The following is a 16,997-nucleotide window of genomic DNA, read 5'->3' as shown; positions in this document are numbered from 1 at the left end:
TTTCATCTTTTTTTTTTAATTAAGGATTTTATTTTTATTTTTCATCATTTTTTCAACCTACCGCTAAGGCTCAGAAAATATAAGTGGCCTCTCTGGTTTCCCTACCCCTGTAGGATAAAAGTCTGCTTTAGCTTTATTTTACCCACATAACAGCTTTATTTTACGCACATAATTAAAGGAAAAGCAGATGGCAACCGTTACCACGACAACAGAATGCCTTCGTTCCCCTCTAAACTCGGTTCCCCTCGGCTTCCCAGCAGGCACTGCGCTGTTTACAAGCCTTCCGCCCCTCTCCATCCCAGCATGCAACGGGGCTCAGACGCCGTGGGGTCGTTATCGGGATAGTTATAGATATGCCTTAATATCGTCCCTCGTTTAAACGTTGCACCGGTCTGTAATAGAGTCATAGGTGGAAAAAGCTCAAGAAAACGGTCTTAGTGATTTTTTTCCTCCTTAAATCGTGAGGAGGGAAGCCCCGTCACTGCCTAGACGCGCTCAGGCACCTCGTTGGGCAGCCTGCGCAAACCGGCTGCGTGGGGGCCTCGGGGCCTGAGGCCGGGCACGTGCGGGAGGAAGTGGCGCTGTCAGTCCGCGCGGCGCTCCAGGCCCCATCAGCGTGGAGCCATGGGAGGCCTGGAGAAGAAGAAGGTGCGTGGGGGAGATCCCGGAGCGGGGTGGCGAGGGGGCCTCGGGAGGTGAGAAACGGGGGGCGCGACGGGGCCTGGGGACCGCGCCCTGCCCCGGCCTTGGTCCTTCCTGGGGGGTCCGAGGATGGGCGAGGAAGGCCGTACTTGTCCGGTGACATCCGGGGGAGAGCCCTGGAGGAGGATTGTAAAAGTAGCCGATAACCGAGCGTAGCGTCCCCCGAAAAGCAGGTTTAGCCGACAGACAGCTGCTTTCTGAGTAAAGAGTGATAAACATTGCGTAAAGTTCTCCATTACGTCAAATTCATCATCTCAAAAAAACTTGTTACCCCCCCCCCCTTTTTTTCTGGAACCAGAACTATCCAAGATGGCTAAATGTGCTGTGAAAAAGGGAGCAAACGAGGGGTGTGTGTGTTGTGTGACGATGGGCGATCCGTAAACATACCCCGCAAGAGAGGCTGCAGGGTTACCTCTAGGGCTGCACTTGGCCATGGAGGCCCCTGCCCGCCCGGGAGAGATGGTGTTCAGAAAGGACGTGCTGGGCGAGCCTTGCACGGAGCTCGGTACCGTGCACTGCCCCTCTTTACCAGGGAGACAAGAGATCTGAGTGCCAGGCAGCATCTTGGCGCCGTAGGCATCCAGATGGTTGCTCGATTGGACCAGGACTTTGGTTTTGATTGCCCTCCTGGCGTCTAGCTTAATGCTTGGAAGTAGTAGAGGTCCTGTTATTGTCGGTTGAATGAATAAGTGGGGAAGGGGAGAGGCTTTGTGGCTTAGAGCCTGTATTCGAAACCAGATGATATCACCCCCAAGGGAACAAACATTGGTTGGTGGGATGCGGGGTGGGGGCGGTGGGGGGTGTCTTAGATATTACAATGGTTTCTGGCCCTCTAAAGGACCACATGACGCAAACAGATCTACAGTATATCTATGGTATTAACATTTTATGGGGCAGCTGTGAGAGGGGGCACTTAAGGGGGGAAAGGTCTAAAAAGGCTGTTGCTGGTGGGGGTGGGTGATTATAAAGAAAAAAGTTGGGAACACTGGCTTCGAAGGGGAGAGGCTTTGTGGCTTAGAGCCTGTATTCGAAACCAGATGATATCACCCCCAAGGGAACAAACATTGGTTGGTGGGATGCGGGGTGGGGGGGGGTGGGGGGTGTCTTAGATATTACAATGGTTTCCGGCCCTCTAAAGGACCACATGACGCAATCAGATCTACAGTATATCTATGGTGTTAACATTTTATGGGGCAGCTGTGAGAGGGGGCACTTAAGGGGGGAAAGGTCTAAAAAGGCTGTTGCTGGTGGGGGTGGGTGATTATAAAGAAAAAAGTTGGGAACACTGGCTTCGTGGAGTAGGCACTGAGGTTCTTGAGGTTCTGGACTCAGACCTAGGTGTGGACCCCCCCGCCCCACCAGCCCCAGATCTTGAAAAGCTCTGTGAGCTGGGCAGATATTTCCACTCAGACGCCTCCTCCCACGTGAAATGGGAGTTTAACGGCACCCACCTCCCAGTGTTGTGGGGATTCAATGAGATAATGTGTGGAAGTCGCTCATCATAATGGCTAACACTTGAAGCTACTACTAAGCGCTTGGCACAGCACCTGACCCGTGGCAGCCTCGCGATCGCCAGCACCATGCAGAGGTGTGTGTCCTTTATGCTGACCACTGCAGGGACGGTGCAGGGGAGCTTGTTCAGGCAGGCGGGGTCCCTCCCTACAGCCTTTCCTATCCCAGGGGCCACTTGTTCAGAGATGCTTGCCTCCGGCACCAGGCATGCCCAAGATCGATGTCAGTCACTTCAGTCATTGCTAATGGAAATTTTTTTTTTCCTCCCCAAGTATGAACGAGGCTCTGCCACCAACTACATCACCCGAAACAAGGCCCGGAAGAAGCTGCAGCTGAGCCTGCCCGACTTCAGGTGAGGTTGGAAAGGCGAGGAATGGGGGGGGAGGGGTCTTGGGGAGTGAGTTACACAAGGAAAACACAGCTACATCCCTGTCTTCCCTGCACTGCCACAAACTCCATCTGGAATTCTGATATCCCTCCTCTTTCTCACCTGGCGTAGCTTTAGTAAGCTATGCTTTGCCAGGTGTGGTCTGTCACCCATCTCCTTCCTTCTGGCAGAAGAGACCCCTGGCCCTACAGCGAGGGGTTCTCAGCTCCTTGTGGAGTCAGCTCCAGACTCCTGCACAGCTTGTAGGCCCTGCCACCTGGCCCCCTTCTAGTCCTTCAGGTGTGCCCAGCATTTCCCACCCTCACAGCCTTCGTCCTTCTCAGGATGCTCTTCCCACTGTGTATGGCTGCAAGGTTGGCTTCTCAGCAAGGCCTTTCCTGACTCCTCTTGCCAAAAGCGGTACCTGCCGCCTGGCCCCTCTCGCCATCCTCATGGTTTCCTCCCTGGGGCTTGTGACAGTCTGCATCATGTGACTGCCAGTCTCCTCCCTAGGATGTGAGTTCTCCAAGGGCAGGCCCCGTGCTCCCTGTTTGGTGCTGTTTCCCAGGCCCCGCGTGGCCGGTGCTCAGCACATTTACTGACGGAAGGAATGGCCTTTGTCTTCCAGGCGGCTGTGCATCCTGAAGGGCATCTATCCCCACGAGCCCAAACACAAGAAGAAGGTGAACAAGGGCTCCACGGCAGCCCGGACTTTCTACCTGATCAAGGACATCAAGTTCCTCCTCCATGAGCCCATCGTCAACAAGTTCCGGGAATACAAGGTGAAGCCCGGGCTCGGGGGTCTGTCTGGATGGGTCCGTCGCAGGTTAGGACCCGCCGGCTGTGACCTTGGCCGATTGGTCGGTCTCTGAGTAAGCCTGTGGGAGGAGTATTGCGAGGATTGACTGAGATCTCGTGTGGAAATCATTTGCACGGAACCTGGCAAGTGGTTAATGCTTTACCTGTTGTACTGTTCCCTTGGTTCTTTGGGAAAAGAGTGAATTGACTGCCTCTGAGGCAAGGATCGCGCTATCTCAGGGCTCTCAGTATGTTTTCTGCCCAAAGACACCACTGTTACTCAGACTCTTTCTGGAATTGCTCCCAGGAGACCAAGCTTTTCATTCCACAAGTAGAAACCATTAAATGCTGAAATACCGCAGGGAAAGTAGAAACCTGTTTATGCCAAATGCAAATAATCGAAAGTAGACAGCTGAAACTGAAGCCTTGATGCTCTTCCCACTGTGTATGGCTGCAAGGTTGGCTTCTCAGCAAGGCCTTTCCTGACTCCTCTTGCCAAAAGCGGTACCTGCCGCCTGGCCCCTCTCGCCATCCTCATGGTTTCCTCCCTGGGGCTTGTGACAGTCTGCATCATGTGACTGCCAGTCTCCTCCCTAGGATGTGAGTTCTCCAAGGGCAGGCCCCGTGCTCCCTGTTTGGTGCTGTTTCCCAGGCCCCGCGTGGCCGGTGCTCAGCACATTTACTGACGGAAGGAATGGCCTTTGTCTTCCAGGCGGCTGTGCATCCTGAAGGGCATCTATCCCCACGAGCCCAAACACAAGAAGAAGGTGAACAAGGGCTCCACGGCAGCCCGGACTTTCTACCTGATCAAGGACATCAAGTTCCTCCTCCATGAGCCCATCGTCAACAAGTTCCGGGAATACAAGGTGAAGCCCGGGCTCGGGGGTCTGTCTGGATGGGTCCGTCGCAGGTTAGGACCCGCCGGCTGTGACCTTGGCCGATTGGTCGGTCTCTGAGTAAGCCTGTGGGAGGAGTGTGCGAGGATTAACTGAGATCTCGTGTGAAAATCATTTGCACGGAACCTGGCAAGTGGTTAATGCTTTACCTGTTGTACTGTTCCCTTGGTTCTTTGGGAAAAGAGTGAATTGACTGCCTCTGAGGCAAGGATCGCGCTATCTCAGGGCTCTCAGTATGTTTTCTGCCCAAAGACACCACTGTTACTCAGACTCTTTCTGGAATTGCTCCCAGGAGACCAAGCTTTTCATTCCACAAGTAGAAACCATTAAATGCTGAAATACCGCAGGGAAAGTAGAAACCTGTTTATGCCAAATGCAAATAATCGAAAGTAGACAGCTGAAACTGAAGCCTTTGCCAAGCAAGCAGGGCCAGGCTGAGGCCCTCCGTGGGAGGGGTGGGGCGCCACCTGGTGGCCACAGCTAGCTGCTGGCCCACCTGTCCAGCCAAGTCCACCGAGGTGGGTGGCTGGCCCTGTTTTGCTGCTGTTTTGTTGTTGTTTAACATATTTATTTTTAATTGATTTCGGAGAGGAAGGGAGAGGGAGAGAGAGATAGAAACATCAGTGATGAGAATCATTGATCGGCTGCCTCCTGTGCTCCCCACACTGGGGATCGAGCCTGCAACCCGGGTATGTGCCCTGACTGGGAATCGAACCGTGACCTCCAGGTTCATAGGTCAACGCTCACTGGGCCACACCAGCTGGGCTGCTGCTGGGTTTTAAAACTACAGTCATGATCACCTAATGGTGCTTTTCTCAGACATATCCCCATCGTTAGGTGATTTCATCATAGTGTGTACTTACACACACCTAGACGGTACAGCCTACTCCACACCTAGGCTCTATGGGATAGCCTCTTGCTCCGTGGCTACAGATCGGTAACAGCACCGACACAAAACAACCCGAGGTTAAATCAAGCCCCAGAGAACACGATGCCGTCAAGAGGTGCAGTGAACACAAGATATATGAGGCTGCGGTTTTACGGCAAACTTTTTTTATTTTTATGAGTAGAAACAGTACACTTTAAAATAACAATAAAAAGCATAGTACAGTAAATGCATAAATCAGTAACAGTCCTTTATTATCATTACCAAGTCATATGTCCTGTACATAGTGTGTGTACTTTCATACCACTAGCAGCGCAGTAGTTGTGTTTACACCAGCATCCCCACAAACACACGAGTAATGCATTGTGCTCCGACGGTACGACGGCTATGACGTCAACCAGGTGATAGGGATTTTCAGCTCCGTTATAATCTTATGGGATCGCTGTTGTGTATGTGGGCTCTGCATCGACTGGAATGTCATTACTCGGGCTCTGCTCATCAGCAGGGGTCAGTTTTGATGTTCCTTAGAGTTGGCCGTTTTGCAAATCTTAGGCTGAGGGAGCAGGTGGCACAGCCACACAGCTTCAGGGGCTTTGAGAACCCTCCCGCCCCACGCATCCCTCCTCCACAGATGAGGGGTCTCCAGGAGTCCCTGCCCAGCATCAGCTGGCTCTTCCTCTCTTCTAGGTGTTTGTCCGGAAGCTCCGGAAGGCCTATGGGAAGAGTGAGTGGAACACTGTAGAGCGTTTGAAGGACAATAAACCAAACTACAAGCTTGACCACATCGTCAAGGAGCGGTGAGCTGGGGGCTCAGTCTTCGCACTGGGGGTACAGTGGGGAACAAGACCAAGACCCTGCCCAAGCTGCTAGCATCCTGTTGGAGGAAGCAGACCAAAAACCAAACTGCCAATTTGCTGTAATGATTGCAAGTCATAATGACTGCCAGGAGGGATGCTCACTGTGTGCAGGGAACTGGGGGACACATGTTAGTTGCAGGCTCATGAGAGGAGGTATCTCTGAGGAGAGAAGTTCAAGCCAGCCAGGGGAAGCTCAGTCCAAGCAGAGGCAACAGCATGTGCAAAGGCCCTGGGGTAAGAGAGAGCCTGAGTTCTGGGGAATGCACATCATGTACATGGTCAGACCTGGAGGGTATGGCTGGATCTTAACCGTCCCTTCTCCAGCCTTCTCACTAGTCCCACTCACTCATTGTCTAACTCAGTGGTTCTTAACCAGGTTTAAGAACAACTTGGAAGGGAGGGTCTGCGGGTTTTTAATGGGTAGATGCCAGGGATGCTGCTAAACACCTCACGGTGCACAGGACAGCCCCATGACACATAACAGCCTGGCCCCGAATGCTAATGGTGGTAAGATTCAGAAACCTTGGGCTCAATGAACGACCATCCTCTCTCGGGGGCTAATTGCCCGGGAACATTTAAGTCAGGCTTGATGGACTTGCCTTCATTGAGTCAGCCCAGCCAAGGGCTAGTGCAGGAAGAGCCGTGCTAGGAGCGCAACAGCTGGTATTCTCGCCGCAGCCCCGCCACCCACGAGCTGGGTGGCCCCACCCTCCACCGTGGCCCACTCGGGCAGCGCCACATTTTTCTGCTTCCTGTCCTGGACCTCTAGATAGATTTCCTTTGACCCGAAGTTTCCACCTTGAGAAAGAGCCGTTGGCTTGGCCTGCCCTCTTTGACCACAACATATGAAAGTGGTCCAAGTCCTCGGTTTGCAGTGGGTTCTGGGGGACCCCATCAGGATTTCTCGGATCCTCAGAGCTAAGTGGGCATATTTGGGTTCCCTGGTTCCTCCCAAGGCTGTGGGAGGCTGGTGCTGCCAGGCCCCTTCATGGCAAGGCCTCGCTTGGGGGTGGGGCCTCCAGGGTGGCACGTAACCAAGCCCGAGCGTCTGCCCTCCGGCCACGCAGGTACCCCACCTTCATCGACGCCCTTCGGGACCTGGACGATGCCCTCTCCATGTGCTTCCTCTTCTCCACGTTCCCCCGGACCGGCAAGTGCCACGTGCAGACCATTCAGCTGTGCCGCAGGCTCACGGTGGAGTTCCTGCACTACGTCATCGCCGCCCGGGCCCTGCGCAAGGTGAGCGCAGGGCCACCTGGCTGGGCCCCACCTGCTCTCCCTCGCCGTCCCCTTAGTTTTCACCAAGCTGCCCCCTCTCTCCTCCCTTACACACACCTAGACGGTACAGCCTACTCCACACCTACTCTCTGTGGGATAGCCTCTTGCTCCGTGGCTACAGATCCATAACAGCACCGACACAAAACAACCCGAGGTTAAATCCAGCCCCAGAGAACACGATGCCGTCAAGAGATGCAGTGAACGCGAGATGTATGAGGCCGCTGCCAGCGTAACACAGCATGCGGTTTTATGGCAAACTTTTTTTATTTTTATGAGTAAACACGGTGCACTTTAAAATAACAATAAAAAGTATAGTACAGTAAATGCATAAACCAGTAACAGTCCTTTATTATCATTACCAAGTCATATGTCCTGTACATAGTGTGTGTACTTTCATACCACTAGCAGCGCAGTAGTTGTGTTTACACCAGCATCCCCACAAACACACGAGTAATGCATTGTGCTCCGACGGTACGACGGCTATGACGTCAACCAGGTGATAGGGATTTTCAGCTCCGTTATAATCTTATGGGATCGCTGTTGTATATGTGGGCTCTGCATCGACTGGAATGTCATTACTCGGGCTCTGCTCATCAGCAGGGGTCAGTTTTGATGTTCCTTAGAGTTGGCCGTTTTGCAAATCTTAGGCTGAGGGAGCAGGTGGCACAGCCACACAGCTTCAGGGGCTTTGAGAACCCTCCCGCCCCACGCATCCCTCCTCCACAGATGAGGGGTCTCCAGGAGTCCCTGCCCAGCATCAGCTGGCTCTTCCTCTCTTCTAGGTGTTTGTCCGGAAGCTCCGGAAGGCCTATGGGAAGAGTGAGTGGAACACTGTAGAGCGTTTGAAGGACAATAAACCAAACTACAAGCTTGACCACATCGTCAAGGAGCGGTGAGCTGGGGGCTCAGTCTTCGCACTGGGGGTACAGTGGGGAACAAGACCAAGACCCTGCCCAAGCTGCGAGCATCCTGTTGGAGGAAGCAGACCAAAAACCAAACTGCCAATTTGCTGTAATGATTGCAAGTCATAATGACTGCCAGGAGGGATGCTCACTGTGTGCAGGGAACTGGGGGACACATGTTAGTTGCAGGCTCATGAGAGGAGGTATCTCTGAGGAGAGAAGTTCAAGCCAGCCAGGGGAAGCTCAGTCCAAGCAGAGGCAACAGCATGTGCAAAGGCCCTGGGGTAAGAGAGAGCCTGAGTTCTGGGGAATGCACATCATGTACATGGTCAGACCTGGAGGGTATGGCTGGATCTTAACCGTCCCTTCTCCAGCCTTCTCACTAGTCCCACTCACTCATTGTCTAACTCAGTGGTTCTTAACCAGGTTTAAGAACAACTTGGAAGGGAGGGTCTGCGGGTTTTTAATGGGTAGATGCCAGGGATGCTGCTAAACACCTCACGGTGCACAGGACAGCCCCATGACACATAACAGCCTGGCCCCGAATGCTAATGGTGGTAAGATTCAGAAACCTTGGGCTCAATGAACGACCATCCTCTCTCGGGGGCTAATTGCCCGGGAACATTTAAGTCAGGCTTGATGGACTTGCCTTCATTGAGTCAGCCCAGCCAAGGGCTAGTGCAGGAAGAGCCGTGCTAGGAGCGCAACAGCTGGTATTCTCGCCGCAGCCCCGCCACCCACGAGCTGGGTGGCCCCACCCTCCACCGTGGCCCACTCGGGCAGCGCCACATTTTTCTGCTTCCTGTCCTGGACCTCTAGATAGATTTCCTTTGACCCGAAGTTTCCACCTTGAGAAAGAGCCGTTGGCTTGGCCTGCCCTCTTTGACCACAACATATGAAAGTGGTCCAAGTCCTCGGTTTGCAGTGGGTTCTGGGGGACCCCATCAGGATTTCTCGGATCCTCAGAGCTAAGTGGGCATATTTGGGTTCCCTGGTTCCTCCCAAGGCTGTGGGAGGCTGGTGCTGCCAGGCCCCTTCGTGGCAAGGCCTCGCTTGGGGGTGGGGCCTCCAGGGTGGCACGTAACCAAGCCCGAGCGTCTGCCCTCCGGCCACGCAGGTACCCCACCTTCATCGACGCCCTTCGGGACCTGGACGATGCCCTCTCCATGTGCTTCCTCTTCTCCACGTTCCCCCGGACCGGCAAGTGCCACGTGCAGACCATTCAGCTGTGCCGCAGGCTCACGGTGGAGTTCCTGCACTACGTCATCGCCGCCCGGGCCCTGCGCAAGGTCTTCCTGTCCATCAAAGGCATTTACTACCAGGCCGAGGTGCTCGGGCAGCCCATCGTGTGGATCACGCCCTATGCCTTCTCCCACGACGTGAGTGTGCCCGTGGGGAGGGGCTTGTGCTGGGCGGTTCTCCCTCTGGCTCCCAGACAGATGAGGGCACGAGCAAAGAGGGGCTTTGCTGTCCTGCGGAGTCCAGCACGTGCTGGGTTCCTAGGTGTTGGCTGGGGTGTGGGGTCAGGTAGGGAAGGTGCAACGCAGCGTTGTAATAAGAACTCGAGCCAGCCTGGCCGCAGCACCCCCAGCCGGTTGGCCTTGAACACGCTCCTTCAGCGCTCTGTGCTCAGTTTATGATGTGCTTCCACTTCCTACGCATTGTTGTGAGATTTCAGAAAAGAATTTTTCAAAGTGCCCTTTGGGGTGAATGAATAGTTAGTGGCTGCTGGGGTCTGAACCGTGGGTCTCTCCTCTCCCCTGTTCTGCCCCTCCTCTCCTCCTCCTTCCTGCCTGCCTTCTCCACTCTGCCTTCCCTCCTTCCTCTCTGGCCCCCCTGCTCCTTCCTCCTCTCTGATGTCCCACCCCCGTGCTGCTCAGACTGGGCTTTGTATGTCGCCCCACAGCTTCAGGGGCTTTGAGAACCCTCCCGCCCCACGCATCCCTCCTCCACAGATGAGGGGTCTCCAGGAGTCCCTGCCCAGCATCAGCTGGCTCTTCCTCTCTTCTAGGTGTTTGTCCGGAAGCTCCGGAAGGCCTATGGGAAGAGTGAGTGGAACACCGTGGAGCGTCTGAAGGACAATAAGCCCAACTACAAGCTTGACCACATCGTCAAGGAGCGGTGAGCTGGGGGCTCAGTCTTCGCACTGGGGGTACAGTGGGGAACAAGACCAAGACCCTGCCCAAGCTGCGAGCATCCTGTTGGAGGAAGCAGACCAAAAACCAAACTGCCAATTTGCTGTAATGATTGCAAGTCATAATGACTGCCAGGAGGGATGCTCACTGTGTGCAGGGAACTGGGGGACACATGTTAGTTGCAGGCTCATGAGAGGAGGTATCTCTGAGGAGAGAAGTTCAAGCCAGCCAGGGGAAGCTCAGTCCAAGCAGAGGCAACAGCATGTGCAAAGGCCCTGGGGTAAGAGAGAGCCTGAGTTCTGGGGAATGCACATCATGTACATGGTCAGACCTGGAGGGTATGGCTGGATCTTAACCGTCCCTTCTCCAGCCTTCTCACTAGTCCCACTCACTCATTGTCTAACTCAGTGGTTCTTAACCAGGTTTAAGAACAACTTGGAAGGGAGGGTCTGCGGGTTTTTAATGGGTAGATGCCAGGGATGCTGCTAAACACCTCACGGTGCACAGGACAGCCCCATGACACATAACAGCCTGGCCCCGAATGCTAATGGTGGTAAGATTCAGAAACCTTGGGCTCAATGAACGACCATCCTCTCTCGGGGGCTAATTGCCCGGGAACATTTAAGTCAGGCTTGATGGACTTGCCTTCATTGAGTCAGCCCAGCCAAGGGCTAGTGCAGGAAGAGCCGTGCTAGGAGCGCAACAGCTGGTATTCTCGCCGCAGCCCCGCCACCCACGAGCTGGGTGGCCCCACCCTCCACCGTGGCCCACTCGGGCAGCGCCACATTTTTCTGCTTCCTGTCCTGGACCTCTAGATAGATTTCCTTTGACCCGAAGTTTCCACCTTGAGAAAGAGCCGTTGGCTTGGCCTGCCCTCTTTGACCACAACATATGAAAGTGGTCCAAGTCCTCGGTTTGCAGTGGGTTCTGGGGGACCCCATCAGGATTTCTCGGATCCTCAGAGCTAAGTGGGCATATTTGGGTTCCCTGGTTCCTCCCAAGGCTGTGGGAGGCTGGTGCTGCCAGGCCCCTTCGTGGCAAGGCCTCGCTTGGGGGTGGGGCCTCCAGGGTGGCACGTAACCAAGCCCGAGCGTCTGCCCTCCGGCCACGCAGGTACCCCACCTTCATCGACGCCCTTCGGGACCTGGACGATGCCCTCTCCATGTGCTTCCTCTTCTCCACGTTCCCCCGGACCGGCAAGTGCCACGTGCAGACCATTCAGCTGTGCCGCAGGCTCACGGTGGAGTTCCTGCACTACGTCATCGCCGCCCGGGCCCTGCGCAAGGTCTTCCTGTCCATCAAAGGCATTTACTACCAGGCCGAGGTGCTCGGGCAGCCCATCGTGTGGATCACGCCCTATGCCTTCTCCCACGATGTGAGTGTGCCCGTGGGGAGGGGCTTGTGCTGGCGGTTCTCCCTCTGGCTCCCAGACAGATGAGGGCACGAGCAAAGAGGGGCTTTTGCTGTCCTGCGGAGTCCAGCACGTGCTGGGTTCCTAGGTGTTGGCTGGGGTGTGGGGTCAGGTAGGGAAGGTGCAACGCAGCGTTGTAATAAGAACTCGAGCCAGCCTGGCCGCAGCACCCCCAGCCGGTTGGCCTTGAACACGCTCCTTCAGCGCTCTGTGCTCAGTGTATGATGTGCTTCCACTTCCTACGCATTGTTGTGAGATTTCAGAAAGAATTTTTCAAAGTGCCCTTTGGGGTGAATGAATAGTTAGTGGCTGCTGGGGTCTGAACCGTGGGTCTCTCCTCTCCCCTGTTCTGCCCCTCCTCTCCTCCTCCTTCCTGCCTGCCTTCTCCACTCTGCCTTCCCTCCTTCCTCTCTGGCCCCCCTGCTCCTTCCTCCTCTCTGATGTCCCACCCCCCCCCGTGCTGCTCAGACTGGGCTTTGTATGTTGCCCAGCGGTGAATAGGGCCCTGTGGAGGCAGCCTCCGCCCAGCTGGCCTGGGGGAAGAGAACAGCCCCCATCCCTCCTTCCTCCCTGCCTCTCCTCCCTCCCCAGGCAGCCCACTGCCGCTGCTTCCTCTCAGCAGGAGGACGGAGGACGGTACTGGGTTGTAGGTGAGGCCCTGATGTGCCCCCTTCCTCTAAGCGACCAGTGCTGGGTCCTCCAGGTAGACCCAGGCAGGTGGGGGACCCCACTGCACACTGTGCTGTAGGAAATGAGGTTGGTGCTCAGATGCTTGCCAGGCCCATTAGCGGTCCTGCAGATGCTTTCAGAAGGATGGAGGTGTGAGTGTGGGCGCAGGTGGGGTACCTCTGGCCCCCGCGCCCCCACAGCCAGGTCACTGCCTGCTGGCAGGATGAAGAAACAGCTCGAGGTCACAGGCACGCCCAGCACAAAAGATGTGTGATCATCACCGCCTTTGACATTGCTTGGCACATCCTCCTGCCCGGGCCCCGGGGGCCAGCAGGGCGGGGCCAGCCTCCCTGGTTGAGGGGGACAGTGCTGTGGTGCTCAGGGGTCGAGGTACTTTGGTTTGGCTTCCAGATCCTTGCCCCGTTTTGCTTTATCCTCTCCTCCAGGGCCAGGATGAGCCCTTTCCTGCCCCCTGCCCCCTGCCCCCTGCTTGCTGGGTGGGCAGCTCACGAGGGTGGCTCTGTGCCTTTGTCGGAAGCAAGCAGCTTCCTGCCCACCATTTCTCCAGGGCTCCCCGGGCTGTGAGGCCGCTGCCCCGACCTCTCCTGCATCTTCCGGTCGTGCCTTTGTTTCTGGCTGGGTCCGAGGCCGGCCGCTCATTTCTGAGTGTCTGTCCCAAGGCTCCTGCCAGGGCTTGGAGTTGCTGAGTGATGTCCACCCGCTGCCCCCACCTGAGCCTGCGATGGTGCCAGGCTCTGGGAATATTGTCCCCCGGGCACTCATGGGCGAGGCCCCGAGAAGACATTGAACTGAGGCTGTGGGGTGGGCAATGAGGAAGGCGTGAGCCCTGACCAGCCTCTGCAAGGACCCAAGTCCAAGCGAGGTGTGGGGGGTTGCCTGTCAGTCCTGAGAACAGCGTGACGAAGGCTTCCCTTTGCTTCCTCCTAGCTCCCCCTCCATGGCTTGGGGTTCTGGCACTGGCCTCCAGGACACCCCTAACCCTTGGGACCCCTGTCCAGTGCCTCACTGGTTCCCAGAATGCCCCTGGGTGGGGACACGTCCCACAGTCTCTTTCTGGGGGGCAGAGTCCCACGGCAGGGCTGCCCTGGAGGGTTCCTCACCTCGCGTGGGTTGTCAGTGTCATCTTTGTGTCCATCTTGCTGACGTGCCTCCTGTGCCCCCAGCACCCGACAGACGTGGACTACAGGGTCATGGCCACCTTCACGGAGTTCTACACCACCCTGCTGGGCTTCGTCAACTTCCGCCTCTACCAGTCCCTCAACCTGCACTACCCCCCCAAGGTAGGGGCCGCAGCCCGGCAGTCCCCACGTGGAGGCTGGGCTGGGCCGTGGCAGGTGTTTCCCCTGACCTTCCCCTGCCTCCCAGCTCGAGGGTCAGGCCCACGCAGAGGTGAAGGCCCGTGAGGACAGCTATGCACTGGACTCTGAGAGCTCCATGGAGGTGAGAGCGGCTTCCGGAGCACGGGCCCTGCACCCCCAGGAGGGTGGGCCCTGCACCCCCCAGGAGGGTGGGCCCTGCATCCCCCAGGAGGTGGGCCCTGCATCCCCCAGGAGGGTGGGCCCTGCATCCCCAGGGGGGTGGGCCCTGCATCCCCAGGGGGGTGGGCCCTGGCCCGGGAGTGGTTGTGGCTACATGTGTGGTCTTGGGACTTCCCTCAGAGCCAAACCCACTGATGTCCAGGAACTATCACTGCCTCCCCTTCCCCACCCCGGCCACACCCTCAGATAAGCCCCCCCAACCGCCCCAAGCAGCCGCCCTGCAGTCCTGCTTCTTTTCTGTAGAAACTGGCCGCCCTCAGCGCCAGTCTGGCCCGGGTGGTGGTGCCTGCAGAGGAGGAGGCTGAGTTGGACGAGTTTCCTGCCGACGGGGTGAGGACCGTGCTGCCTCCCAGGAGGAGGAGGGGGCGGGACGGGGGCCTGAGGGGTCTAGAGGAAGCTGCACGGGGTGTGGGCAGGCCTGACGGTGGAGGTGCCCTTGCTCCGCAGGAGACGGCGGCGCACGAGGAGGAGCGCAGGAAGGAGCTGCAGGCACAGGAGCAGCAGAAGAAGCTCTTCGAGGGCCTCAAGTTCTTCCTGAACCGGGAGGTGCCCCGTGAGGCCCTGGCTTTCATCATCAGGTGGGGAGGCCCACAGCACTGGCCCTGCCACTCTCCGGGCTGAGTCTGCCTGCCCAGGGCAGCCTGGGTGCCCCCCCGGTAACTTCGGGGTGGTGTCAGGATCCACTGAAGGCTGTGTGGGGATTCAACAAAAACAGTGCTGGGAAGTGCGCAGCGTACCCCGGGCGCACAGGAAGTGCCCATGGGAGGGCAGCGGGCATCACTTTCTCACCAGCTGAGGGCAGAAGGTCTCTGCTGGCCAGCATGGGGGGTCCTGAGGTGGGGAGGGGACAGCTGTGTCCTAGGAGGGTGATCTTGGGGGCCAGCGGGTCCCAGGCAGCACCTCATGCCTGAATACTTTCATGGGCTCCCCTTGTGCCTGTAGGAGTTTTGGGGGGGACGTGTCCTGGGACAAGTCTCTGTGCATCGGGGCCACCTATGACGTCACAGACTCCTGCATTACCCACCAGATTGTCGACCGGCCCGGGCAGCAGACCCCTGTCATCGGCAGGTAGGCCCCCAGGGCCCTCGCCTCCCTCGCCTTTTGGGGTTCTGAGTGCAGAGGTCTGTCTCCGGGCGTCTGCAGGTGGAGTGGGGCCGCGGTGGCCCCTGACCCGTCTCCGCTGCCGCTGCCAGGTGCTACGTGCAGCCCCAGTGGGTGTTTGACTCTGTGAACGCCCGGCTCCTGCTCCCCGTGGCCGACTACTTCCCCGGGGTGCCGCTGCCCCCACACCTCTCCCCCTTCGTGTCCGAGAAGGAAGGAGACTACGTGCCCCCTGAGAAGATGAAGCTGCTGGCCCTGCAGCGGGGCGAGCACCCAGGAAATTTAGATGAATCTGAAGAGGAGGAGGAGGAGGAGGAGGAGGATGGTGATGGTGAAGAAGAAGGAGAGAATGAAGAGGAAGAGGAGGAAGATGTGGAAGCTGGCTCAGAAAAGGAAGAAGAGGCCCAGCTGACAGCTCTGGAGGAGCAGAGGATGGAGGGGAAGAAGCCCAGGGTGATGGCGGGCACCGTGAAGCTGGAGGACAAGCAGCGGCTGGCCCAGGAGGAGGAGAGTGAGGCCAAGCGCCTGGCCATCATGATGATGAAGAAGCGGGAGAAATATCTCTACAACAAGATCATGTTTGGCAAGAGGCGCAAAATCCGGGAGGTGAGTCCCTGCCACCTGCAGGCTGTGGCCCCGCAGGTGAACTCTGAGGCCAGCCGGCTCGCTGGGCAGTCTGTGGGCCTCTCCTTCGAGGTTGCCGCCTGGCCCGGCCCACCTTCTGAGGCCCTCCCCGAGGCCTGGCTGTTGGGGAGTCTGCTGGGGTCTGGGGACAGATCTGTCCCGGACTCGGCCTGCTTTTATGAAGGACCATTGAACAGAAGTGCCTGAAGCCAGGGTGGCTGCGGGCGGTTTTGCTTAAGCTTCTATTTTGTTTCCTCTTAATCATAAAGCCACATATGTTCATTGTGGGGGGGGGGGGGTTGGGGGGGGAATTTAAACAAAAATCACAGTTCTGTGCTTGGGAGTGGCTCGCCATCCTGCCCTCGGGGTGACCTGTAGTAGCAGCCCCCGGGTCCTTTGTGCATGAAATAACACAGGTGTTACTTGGGAGGCATTGAGCTCCGTACAGTGTGGGGCAAAAGTGGGCTTATAGCTGGGAGTACACGAAACTCAGAGTTCATTCTTGTGTTGTTATTGTTTTCCCTACAAACTGCGGTAGCCCTCCTTTGGCCCATACCCTGCATGCGTTGGCTGGCAGTGATGATTTAACCAGAGCATGAACTTCATACAGGACGCCAGCTGTGCCCTGCTGCTGGGATTAGATTCTTCCGTTTGTGGGCATTCTTAGAAAACCCTGGACTGTCCCTGCCCCCCTCCCAAAGTCTCTGTAGGGTTCACCTTAGGAATATGATTGCCGGGTTGGAAGGCCTGCCTGTTCTGTAAAGACATCCCAGGTGGCCCCGCGTCTCCTCTGCTCGCTTCCCCCCATTACGGCTGGATCTCCCCCTTTGTCCTCACAGGCCAACAAGCTGGCGGAGAAGCGGAAAGCCCACGACGAGGCCGTGAGGGCCGAGAAGAAGGCCAAGAAGGCAAGGCCGGTGTGAGTGGCGGCGGCGGCAGCGCGGGACAGCTGGGCTGGCACAGGCAGGCAAGGACCCAGCTGGGTGGCAGAGCGGAGTCCCAGAGTCTCTGCTGTTTCCATCCCCTCCTCTCCCTGCCGGCCTGGCCGCCTCTCACGCTTCCGGCTGGGCCATGGGCAGCCCCGGCTCCATTGGATGAAATTCTGGCAGAGAAGAGGCGCCTGCGCCCCACTGTCTCCTAGGAACAGGGGTCCTCAAACTACGGCCCGCGGACCACAAGCAAATACAAATACTGTATTTGTTTAAAAAAAAAAAAAAAACATAATGCAATAAAAAAATAGTGCAGTAGAAATAAAATCCTGCCGGGGGAATGTCAAGGGGGGGGGGGGGAGGGAGAAATA

The 16,997-nt window shown here is 56.9% G+C and overlaps 1 protein-coding gene across 4 annotated transcripts; it reads left to right on the top strand.

The window, feature by feature from the left end:
- Positions 1 to 524: 524 nt before the first annotated feature.
- Positions 525 to 16,880, top strand: PES1 (pescadillo ribosomal biogenesis factor 1). Of its 4 annotated transcripts, XM_014542536.1 has the most exons (13): positions 525 to 648; positions 2,487 to 2,566; positions 3,210 to 3,363; positions 5,849 to 5,958; positions 7,086 to 7,257; positions 9,488 to 9,577; positions 13,598 to 13,714; positions 13,800 to 13,874; positions 14,216 to 14,302; positions 14,420 to 14,550; positions 14,915 to 15,040; positions 15,166 to 15,679; positions 16,537 to 16,880. In XM_014542536.1, the coding sequence occupies exons 1-13, from the start codon at positions 625 to 627 to the stop codon at positions 16,618 to 16,620; spliced, it is 1,764 nt and encodes a 587-aa protein (XP_014398022.1). In that variant the 5' UTR covers positions 525 to 624; the 3' UTR covers positions 16,621 to 16,880. The 4 variants fall into 4 exon arrangements, with proteins under 4 accessions (XP_014398022.1, XP_005869825.1, XP_005869826.1 ...); XM_005869763.2 differs by lacking the exons at positions 5,849 to 5,958; positions 7,086 to 7,257; positions 9,488 to 9,577 and adding exons at positions 10,210 to 10,319; positions 11,447 to 11,708; XM_005869764.2 differs by lacking the exon at positions 7,086 to 7,257 and having other exon boundaries at positions 9,316 to 9,577.
- The last annotated feature ends 117 nt before the right edge of the window (positions 16,881 to 16,997 follow it).

Source organism: Myotis brandtii, unplaced genomic scaffold (genome assembly GCF_000412655.1).
Source record: "Myotis brandtii unplaced genomic scaffold, ASM41265v1 scaffold303, whole genome shotgun sequence".
Lineage (NCBI taxonomy): Eukaryota > Metazoa > Chordata > Mammalia > Chiroptera > Vespertilionidae > Myotis > Myotis brandtii.
Note: the sequence above shows the minus strand (reverse complement) of the source record. Positions and strands in the feature narration are given on the sequence as shown.